The sequence below is a fragment of the Pundamilia nyererei genome, unplaced genomic scaffold (assembly GCF_000239375.1).
Source record: "Pundamilia nyererei isolate P.nyererei 1_Seehausen unplaced genomic scaffold, PunNye1.0 scaffold00238, whole genome shotgun sequence".
NCBI classification, from domain to species: Eukaryota; Metazoa; Chordata; class Actinopteri; order Cichliformes; family Cichlidae; genus Pundamilia; species Pundamilia nyererei.
In genome coordinates this window covers 515,142-525,724 of record NW_005187639.1, presented here as the reverse complement: position 1 = coordinate 525,724, position 10,583 = coordinate 515,142, and the positions used below count along the sequence as shown (strand labels likewise).

Here is a 10,583-nt window from a genome sequence, read left to right as displayed (position 1 = left end):
ACACACAGACACACACACACACACACACAGATACACACACTCAGCTGAGCTGCGTCCTTCCCACAGCCTCGTTCTCTCTGAATAATGGGAAACCTCGTCTCTGACGGGGACACGAGCGCCGGCTCTGCGTCTGAGTTTTTAGCGTAACTTCAGAGAGTGAAGCTCTTCGTGGTCAAACGGGACCTTCACTGAAACACTGAGCAGTAAAATCCATGTTGTGTTCGGCAGCCGTGATCCTGACAGGACCTCGGTGCTTGTTTCAGGACTCGATATCGTTTTGGTCACAGATTATGAAACTGCATCAGAGGAAGCATCAGTTCCTGATTAGAAACACTTGAGCAGTAGTTTGAGTGTGCTCTGTCACAGGGGATGGTTTCCACCCTCACAAGCTTCTCGGGGGTCCTTACCCACTCCCACTCTGTAGCCATCCTGTGTGTTTGCATTAGGATCTTCCAGCGGTTGCCCTCCAGAGTCCCGGGGCTCCCTGAGAGCAGTAAAACTGAGTTTCTGTCTTTTGGTGGTTCAGACTCAGGTCTTTAGACCTTAATATTAAGTAAAAATCCAGATGTTGCTTTAGGCGATGCTTCGTCCTGATGTGACAGATCAGCTGACCTGATGCTTCAAAGCACAGCTTCATATCAGGTCGCCAGTTTGACCAGTCAGCTGAAGGTTTTTCAGACCCCAGCCTGGTAAGAAAAGTGTGAGCCAGGATATTTTGTGGTGGTGTTTGTGGGGCAGCAGACGCACAGAGACAGACCTGAGTTCAGTCTTCAGGGTTTAATTTTAAAAGTGTTTGTTTGTCTTCTCGGGTTTGGCCTGCAGGAAGTCGCGTGATCAACGGTTTGCGCGGCGCCCTGACAGTTTCCACTGTCGCTCTGCAGCTCATTGTTAACACGCCGTGTGTAGTGGAAACTTGTGTGCGCGGGTTCCTGCTGCGGTGAGGCGTGTCGCAGGGTGTTGCATCGCTGCAGTGACCAGCGGCTGCAGGACGACCTCAGCTTTTATCTTCACAGGGCAAACTTCCTGTTTCTGTTCTTTCCAAACAGGAAGTAGCTGCCGTTTGGGCAGCAGCGAGCCTCGCACGTCTCAGCTCAGGACCCTGAAACAGCTCTTTATTTAGTGTTTTTAACTTTGCTTGTGGGTTTCTATTTGTCTTTGCAATCAGCCCCGTCTTCCCTTTTTCTTTTCGGGACACGTTGACGTGTATCCGTCCACAAACAGGAAGCTGATGTCAGACACAGTCTGTGGCCCGCAGGTCAGAGAAACCTGCAGCTGAACACAAATATGTTCGTGCTGCATCGTAACGACTCAACCTCAGAGTCTTTACTTTGTCTGATTGTGCTGCACGACTGCGAGTTAGCCGGCGTCTGGTGAAAGGGTTCAGTTCATGACCTGCTATTATGACTGTTGCTTCGTCAGAGGCGAGGACGTCGGTAAATATAAAGAGTGTTTCTCCATAAGCAGTGTGTACGGGAGCTGAGAGGGCGGAGCTCCGTCACTCTGTCCTGAACCACACAGCTGTGGACGAGCTGGTCCCAGCTGCTGTCCATGCTGGACAGTCACGCTTTGTCTGTCCACAGGACTCTGTTTCAGAAGGCTTTCTCACGCAGCCTGTCCAAACCACCGCACGTGCTCAGTCTGTACCTACATGAACTTTAACCTTTAACCTGTGAACCGAGGTCGTAGAGTCTCGGTTCACAGGTTAGTCCAGGATAAACAGGTGACTCACAGTAAAGACCAGTGTGTGACTGGTGCACAGTGGCTGTGGGTTCATGGTCACAGTTAGCTCAGAGATTCACTGAGTGAACTCCACCTTCCTAGTGTCTGATATAAAGACAGCATCAGCAGTGTCAGTGTGGAGGATGGACTCAGCTAGGACAGCTCAGGAAACATCTGCTCACATCTGGATGGATCCAGGTGTGTACGTCCAGAGAGAGCAGCAGGTCAGCTGATCCTCAGAACGTCTCCTGGAGCTCTGATTGTTCTCCCCACACGAAGCCCCTGTAACCCCCGACCCCACACGCTGACCTGTTCAGGCTCAAAGGCCCCCTCACATTTTTATTGTCCTGCTTTTTCTGCTCAGCTTCCACAGAAATGATTCAACCTGAGAAATTTTTTATCAGAATTAATATTTAGACTGAAGTTTGTGTTCCCATCTCCCAATATTATTGATTATCACATTCATATATCACAGGCTTCAGCTGGTAGAAGCTACTTTACTCTGAGTACTTTTCGGAGCTGGTACTTTATTACTTTGGCTGGAGTGAAGACACTGTGCACTTCACTTTAGATGAAGCACAGTCATGAAGACGCGTGAGGAAGTGTTTCAGCTGCGTCTCTGTGAGAATCAGACAGGTTCATGTTTGTCTCTCAGACGACGCTGAAGGCCTGATGTTTCTGTGCTGATGGTTCATAAGGTCACGTTTCTCACAAAGACATCGTTAACGCGAGGCCTGACCTCGGCCGCTTCAGCGGTGGCTTGTTGCTCCGCCCATGAGCAGAAATAGAAATGCAATCAGAGGACAGCGCCGTCACTAGTTTTACACCTGCTGTTTCTATTTTTTCTCAGCTGGTTTCCACTTGAGCTGTCGATGAGGTTAACGGTTTCTTTTTAGCTGGTGGTGAATGAAGTGCTGAGGTAAACCAGCGGCCTGAACTGTGCCGACGTTTACACGCGGTAAAACCTCCACGCACTGAAAGGGCTCCTTACTGTCCCGTCGTCCTCCGAGGCACAAAGAGACGTTGTTAACGTTCGACTCGTGATGGAGCGCCGAGCTGGAAGCTGCTCTGAGCAGCGTCTGTCAGCTGGTCTTTATCTGCGCTGTGCATGCTGGTGTGACTGTTGTGGCGTGTGTGTGCGGCCATGTGACCCGAGCGCTTTCTGAGATTCGAAACTACCAAAACTCTTTTCCTCATCCCAGCTAACGTCTCTCACTGCTAGCATGCCCGCTAAAGAGACCTGAATGAAGCTCTTGCTGTCTGTACGCCCCCTAGTGTCCAAACGTGCAGCTACAGAAGGAATAAATGGCTTCCACGTGTTAGTGCAGCTGCCCCTGACCGCGCTGCTGTTTCTCTTGGAAGCTTTTTAATCTCCACGGTCAGATTATCGCCGCAGAAAAGTCTAAATAATGTGTTTGGGTTCAGCGTGGGCACGGCTGACATAAGGACAATGAGGCAATTAAAGCACTTTTGCACAGTTTGGACATTTCCAACATTTGCTAGCTCATCCATCCACCCCAAGCTCCTCCTCACACCTCCACCGGCCCGGCTTCGTGTCCAGTCCAGTTGAATTCTTCCAGCTTTTCCTCACGTTTCCAGTTGGAATAACTGACTAATCTGAGTGAACGACGGTCATTACAATGTCTCACTGTCTCACTGAGTCACAGTCCCTAAGCTGTCTCTGGGTTTCCAGCGTCTGTCCTGAGCGAGTCGCTCGTGTTCATGTGTTTCGTGTCTCTGCAGACGAGGTGATCTCAGGGTGAGTCGGTCAGAGACGCCGAGGTATCTGAGCCACATCTGGATCTATGAGCTCGAAATGCAGAGCACGAGGGCAGCTGCAAGTGTCATTTCCCCCTGTCGAGCATATTTTTAGCTTCATAGCCGAGTGTGACACTTCCTGTTAGTCTCATCAGTAACACCGCTCTGCATCAGGGCGCCTTGCTTCAGTACAGCCTACAGTAAATAAAAGTTATGTTACGATCTTCAAACGCGCGGCGGTTTGGATCAACAACAGAGACAGGAAGTAACATTTTATAAGCCGGGAGTATAAATAGCACTTCACAGCTGCGGCAGTTTTACCACATTTGGAGCATTTTGTGTAACTCTGAGGTCGTAATGAACACCTCCTGTAGTTGCTACTGTTGTCCCACATCCTCCAACACCTGCAGCACACACACGAACACACATGAACACCCACACGTGTGTACGTGTGTCCTTGTGGGGACGTGCGTAGGTTTTCGACCATGTGAGGACCCACCGTTGGATCTTCGCCCTGTTTTACGGGTCAGGCGGGGTTTTCCGGTTTGATTGGATCAGATGTTTGTTCTGGAGCAGTTTAACGAGCGCTGCTGCTGAAGTAGACCTGCGAGCGTGTGTGGTTTCCTCTGGGAGCATCAGCTGCAGGTCAACAGCTGAATGTAAAAGTTCTGCTGCCAGAGGCAGCGTCGTCGCTCAGATAAAAAGATCACATCTGCTTTTTAGTTCATGTTGTGAAAGATTCTTTCTTCATTTTCAATAATCTGCAGCTCAGCCACAAGAAACACAAACAATCCGCTCATCATCGTTAAAAACACGCGTGTGTTTCATGCAGCCAAAGACGATTTATTATTTACTCACAACATCATTTCTATCGAGACGTGAAACCACGAGAAGCCGCAGCACGTTCGCAGAGTTGGGCCTCAGTGATAACAACATCCTCTCTGATCAGAGCCGCCCTCATCAATTAGTCCAGGATCAAAATAATCCTTCTTTGTCTGATACCTCATCCTCATTTCACTCTAATCTATAAGTAATCAATACTCAATGATCTCTGTGTTTCTGCAGACTAACTGAATAATAACTGTGTGTGTGCGTCAGTGCGTGACTTCAGGGTGTCCATTCGGAGGACGGAGGCGTCTGATCGCTGCAGGCTGAAGGGGGACGGCGTCCTGCGAGCTGGCATGGACGCTCTGCACCTGCTGGACAAGGGAGGGGACATCGTGTACACCTGGCCGTACAGATACCTGCGGCGCTTTGGGCGCGACAAGGTGTGACACACTTTCAGAATAAAACCAGGATTCTCAGCAGACTTCACAGCAGGATGTTTCTGGGCTGAAGTAAAGAGATTACGTGTGCTGGTTTGTTGTGACCGGACTCGTTTCCGGTTCTTTGCTGACACGGTCGCAGCTTCTCGGCTGCAGGAAACCGTCTGACACGTCCTGCTGTAAGATGTCATGACGCCGTGTTGGCTCGTCAGCCTGTGTGAGCGTCTCTGGCTTTCTGCTTTCTTTAGGCCACTTTCTCCTTCGAGGCGGGTCGGCGCTGCGACTCCGGCGAAGGGAACTTTGAGTTCGACACCAAACAGGGGAACGTCCTTTTCCAGGCCGTGGAAGCTGCCATCAACCTGCAGAAGGTCGCCCCTCCCCACAGACAGACCTCCGGGGGGGGCCAGGCGAGTCCAGACACCACCCAGAGCTTCAGCTTGCCCCCCCCACCGCACAGCCTGCCGCTGGCCCAGAGCAGGACGCTGCCTCAGTCCCGCAGCCAGATGCCCCCGGCCGCTCAGGTGAGCCCACACCTCAGCTCCTGAACGTTCAGAGCTCGGGTACGACTGAGCCCGCTTAAAACATCCCGCCTTCTCTCTGCAGGCAGCGGACGACGTGTACAGCATGGTGAGCGAGCCGCCGAACCTCCAGATGATTCATCACATCGACAAAGAGAGCTGCAACGCCTCACAGCAACAGCAGCAGCGCCCCCAGATGGTAAGAAATGGAACAGAGGCCAAACCAGTAAAATCAGAAAGAAGAGCGTCTGTAAGGAATCCGAGGGGCGAGTGTTTCATGGTTAAAGAACAAAGCAGCTGAAGCGAAACTGTGATTTCTTTGCTGACGATCGGATAAAGTCAAACGTCTTCACATCCTTTATTTAAGCAGCTGTAAACGAGAAAAGCTGAAATAATTAGGATGTGGCTCAACAACAACGCTTACCTGTGCTTACACCAGCTTATTAAAACATATCATGATAAGCTGGTGTGAGCACAGGTAAGCGTAGCTTGCAGGGCCGTGAGCGACCCTTCACCGACCGTCCCCCTAACGCTTGTCACAGCCTCCCTCATACTCCATCTTTCCCCCACGCCTTGTCCTTCATTTGAAGGCGGAGCCAGAAGCTCCCTTGCCCTGGGTCTTTTTAAGGGTTTCATCAGCCGCAGCCCGATGTCGTCCTCCCACAGGAAGGTTCGGACTTCCGGCGTAGGGTTACCTGATGATCTCAGTGGGAGATCAGAGACAAGAGGGAGCGCATTGCACCGGTACTGCGCTGTGCTCCACCCCCCACCCCATCCCCGCCTCTGGGGCAATGGGAACCAGTTTACCTCTGCTCACACCGGAGCTGGTCCTGAATATGTTTTTAGTTCCTGAGGAAATGATGAGGTCGCAGTCGCTCCGAGGCAGTGGGAACAGGAACTGACTCCATTTATTAAATAATACAACAAACCGCTCTACTGATAAACATCCCAGGATATGACACAAAGAAATAGGAGGGGCCTCTTTTCAAACCGGCGAGCAGGCCGAGGGCCGTCGGTGTTTCACACAAGCCAATAATCTTTGGCGCTCGTGTGTTTTCTCAGTATTTGGTTGGACTGATGTATTTTTATTGTCCTTGGCGCCAAACCTCAGCTTTTGCCTTTGACTCGCTTACGATGACTCTCGACTCCTCAGTAAAGTCGAGGTTCAGAGTTCATATGATTCAAATAGTTTCCACAGTCACACGTGTCGTCATTTTGTTCTACAAGCAGCTTGAAATATGTTCAGAGAAGAAGAACGAGGGCGGCTGCCAGCAGCTGCTCCATCAGCTGGAAGGTGGAGGCACAGTGTTTCTGCCAGGTGAGTGCCACAGCTGTGAGGAGTGCTCACGTGATGCTTCGATGTTCACATCGTGCTCCGTCCTGATTGTCTGTCAGAACTTGTTTGCTCGAGCTTCTTATTTGACACCCTTAGCTGATGACCAATGACATCATTCAATCGCGACGCCGTTCAGTCACTGTTTGATTCAATGATGATGAAAGCGAACGCGTGATACTGACCCACTTCCTGTCCTGTTCTCAGTGTCGTCTCGAGCCTCCGGTGGATAAAACTCTGACCGGAGTGAAGAGTTTGAACCTGGACTCTCGCCTCCCCGCCCCTCGAAAGAATCAGGTCAAGATGATCTCCAGCTGCCCCCTGCCCAACGCCAGCCCCGACTCCAGCCCTAATCTGAACACCGGCCCCACCCCCGGCTCGGTCCCCAACCCCCGCCTCAGCCCCAAGCCGAGCGCCAAGCCGGAGCAGACGTACTCGCAGATCACCATGTCAACCGAGAGAGGCACCAAGAGGGAGAAGAGGAGCGCCAACGTGGCGGCGCCCTGCACCGGCAGCGAAGCAGACTACTCGCTGCCCTTCGACACCATCGCCAAGAACGTCCTGACCGACATCCTGAACTCTCACCGTACAGACAGCGGCCATGCGGGCGCCGACCCGCTGTACGACAGCATTGACGAGATGAAGATCAGGAACGTCTTCACGAGCGACGGTGACACCGTCAAGACGTTGGACCACATCTATGACGAGCCCGAAGGCTGCGCTGCCGCCGCCGCCAAAGGACAGAAATCCACCCTCTCCACCTCGGTGTACGACGACCCCGAGGAGATGAGAGGAGATGCCTGGAGGATTATGGGTACAGCTGCTGACCCCAAAGGTCACGAGTACCCGTATAACCCCCGAGTCGATGACTACGCCGTGCCCAAACAAGCCCAGAGGGCGTTTCCCAAATCACAAAGCAGCAACGAAGAAGCAGAAGAAGAAGCAGAAGAAGAAGCGGACGAGGAGAGTGAGGAGCCTGGATTAAGGGAGGAGCTTAGAGAGCAGCGCCAGGATTCGCCGTACAACAACGTGATGGTGAAAATGGCGTAGAAGAGAACCGAGCACCGAAGTTAGTTTTAAAGAATTATTTATAAGTTGTAACTTTGAGTTTGGTTGATCGATGTCTCCTTAAGGCACTTTGTAAAGTTTAACTGAGCTCAGTGGCAGCGAGAGCTAACGGGCGCTGTCGGCGCCACCTGCTGGTTCTTACTCGCTTTCTTCAGTTTTATTGCTTTTACCTTGAATGTGGGCGCAGCTGTGATGATGTTACTGGAAACGTGTCGCATGTTCATGTGTTGCAACACGTGCAGCTGTGTTACTGTGAGGACAATAAAGTCAAACTGTAGCGTCTGTGTCATGACTCAGACTTTCATCCTGACTTCACACATTTACACGCAACGCACAACTAAGTAAAATCATACAAAACTGTGGCATTTGGTAAATATAATAATGAACGTAAATTCACTGTGTCATTGAGTAACTTTATTAGCAGCATCCTCCTGAAATGTGCCAACAACATTGAGAGTAACGTCCTCCTCTCTGCCCCTTAATGCCCTTTGGTTGCTATGGTAACGCCTAAACATTTCTTTCAAAATAAAGGGATGTCCAAATTCATGTGCTGCATCCTCTTTTTTTATTTTTATTTGAACAATTGAACAACAAGTACACAGGTGTACAAATACGAGCAGGAAAGCAAAAAATATATACTTTAGGAGAAAACACACGATTAAAAGAAGGAAGAGGTGCTCGAGATATAAAACAACATATAAATCAAGTGAAACTGCACGCTCGACACAGCTCGTGTTTTACATGCTTTGGAGTCATTGCTGTTCTTTAGATTCTCTAGATAATTGGAGAACAAGGCTTTAAAAACAAAGATGTTTGGACGCTGCTGTGAAAATTTAGTACAATGAATGTCAGATTTGGCAGAAATAATCAGAAGATTGATAATATATCTTTTTTGGAATTATTTTGTCATGTGAGAGGCCAAAGAGAATATGTTGAAACGTCAGGTTACACGAGGGATCAATTTTGGTGTTTATAAAATTATTTAGATCAATCCAGAGTACACGTGTATGCGTGCATTCCCAAAATACCTGACATACTGTTTCCTCTGCAAACCGTACAAAGAGTATCAATATTTTTCTTACATTTAACCAGATCTGTCTTTACCGGATAACATCTCTGGATCAACTTAAGAGTAACGTCTCTGACCTTAGTAGTGATGATAAATGTCCTTGATAGAATCCAAGTGTTTTTCAGTCTATGTCATTGTAAATATTGTCCCAGTAAAATACAGCTGCAGGTCTGGAAACAACATCTCTTTGAATGATTTGTCTAATACATTGATTTGTAGCTTTATCGCTCAATAAAGGACAGATGTTACCGATGTACATGCTAGCAGGAGTTAGTTAATACAGTTTCTGCCTTTAGGAGCAGAAACCAACAACCTTCCCACCTCACCTGGTATCGCATCAAAAACGACAGCATGTTCTCTTGGAGCGACAGGAAAATCATAAACAGACAAAAAGTCCTTATAAGAAAATAATTGACCTTTAGCGTTCAGTAACTGACTCACAACTAAAATATTTCTATCAACCATCTCTGAATATATAATGATTTGTTCTTAAATGTGATATCCTGATTGTTCCAAATGAGATATTTATGGGAGAAAAGTTGTGAGAGCGTATGATTAACCAAGATGAGCAGAGCTGACTGTGAGAGTTTAAATTAGAGATATTGTAATTGCATCGTAGCAGAAAGTGCATTCACTCCTCCAAGTGAGTTAAAGATGTGTTTGGTAATAAAATTCCAAATTGAACTGGGATTTTTAAAAAGTTTGATCCATTTGATTTTAAAAGACGCATTTAGGGAAGTGAAATCTAAATAATTTAGGCACCAGAACACAAACTGTTTATCATTACATTTGTTTCTCTTTTTCCAAATGAAGTTTAATAATATTTTATCAGTTTTTCTGCATAATTCTCTGGAAACATAAAGCGCCACAGCTGCATAAGTAAGTCTGGAGAGGCTTCAGCTTTGGCTGCCAAGGATCCCCCAGTGATGTGTCACAGTGTGCCGAGGCAAACTGCGTGGAGTGGGAGTGGACCCGGGTGCAGACACTAAAACTCAAACTTAACTGATGAGAGGAAGAGTAAAACTAAACACGATGAACACAGGAACACCAGACCTCTTCAAAATAAAACAGGAAACGTAAGACACAGACATGAAACACATGAAGGGCAAAGGAGACTTAACATGGGTGGAAGACACAAGGGGGAATCTAATGACAAAGAACTATAACAACCTAGGCATGATAAAAATGAACTTAGAAAACCTGAAGGGCTTAAACATAAAGTAAAACTCAAAAGACCCAGGATCGTGACAGGATCGGGACACTTTGAAGTCAAAGATTAAACCTTTGTTGTATTGCAGTTATGAGAGGGTCGAAATTTTCAGATAATCTGTCTTTTTGAATGATAATACCAAGATATTTAACCTTATCTTTAACAGGAGCACCTGATATAATAGGATCTGTGCAGAATGTGACAGGGAGACGTTCACATTTTGGAATGTTGAGCTTAAGAGAAGCTACTGAGGAATTATTGACGACTTTGAGAGCTTCATCAAAGTGTTGTGTCATCTCTCAGCTGAGTAATAGATAATGCTCTGCCAGCAACAGAGACCCAGTACACTGCTGTTTTTAACATGAATAGAGAGTAACTGCATAGGAAGAAGGAAAAGATCTGCAGCAATCGGGCAACCTCGACGGATCCCACGGTTGATATCAGATCTTTTCCTTGTACCATACGAGAGTTTGAGCTGTTTGCATCTGCTTACAAAGTTTGAATGGATTTTTTAAACATATTTCCAAAACCAAAAATATCAAGTGCTCTGAACATGGAGTCGAAACTTTATAAAAATCCAAAAAAAAACTATTATCTGTGATCTGAACGATCCAAAATATCAATTACCACAGCAAAATCTCCA

At 47.9% G+C, this 10,583-nt stretch overlaps 1 protein-coding gene across 1 annotated transcript in view; it reads left to right on the top strand.

Annotated features, from left to right (window-relative positions):
• Positions 1 to 7,943, top strand: part of dok2 (docking protein 2) — a 19,931-nt gene extending 11,988 nt beyond the window's left edge. Inside the window, exons 6-10 of the mRNA XM_005749170.2 lie at positions 4,389 to 4,430; positions 4,576 to 4,745; positions 4,991 to 5,263; positions 5,346 to 5,459; positions 6,801 to 7,943. Coding sequence (XP_005749227.1) covers positions 4,389 to 4,430; positions 4,576 to 4,745; positions 4,991 to 5,263; positions 5,346 to 5,459; positions 6,801 to 7,643 — 1,442 coding nt within the window. The 3' untranslated portion in view covers positions 7,644 to 7,943. The remainder of the gene's footprint in view (positions 1 to 4,388; positions 4,431 to 4,575; positions 4,746 to 4,990; positions 5,264 to 5,345; positions 5,460 to 6,800) is intronic.
• The last annotated feature ends 2,640 nt before the right edge of the window (positions 7,944 to 10,583 follow it).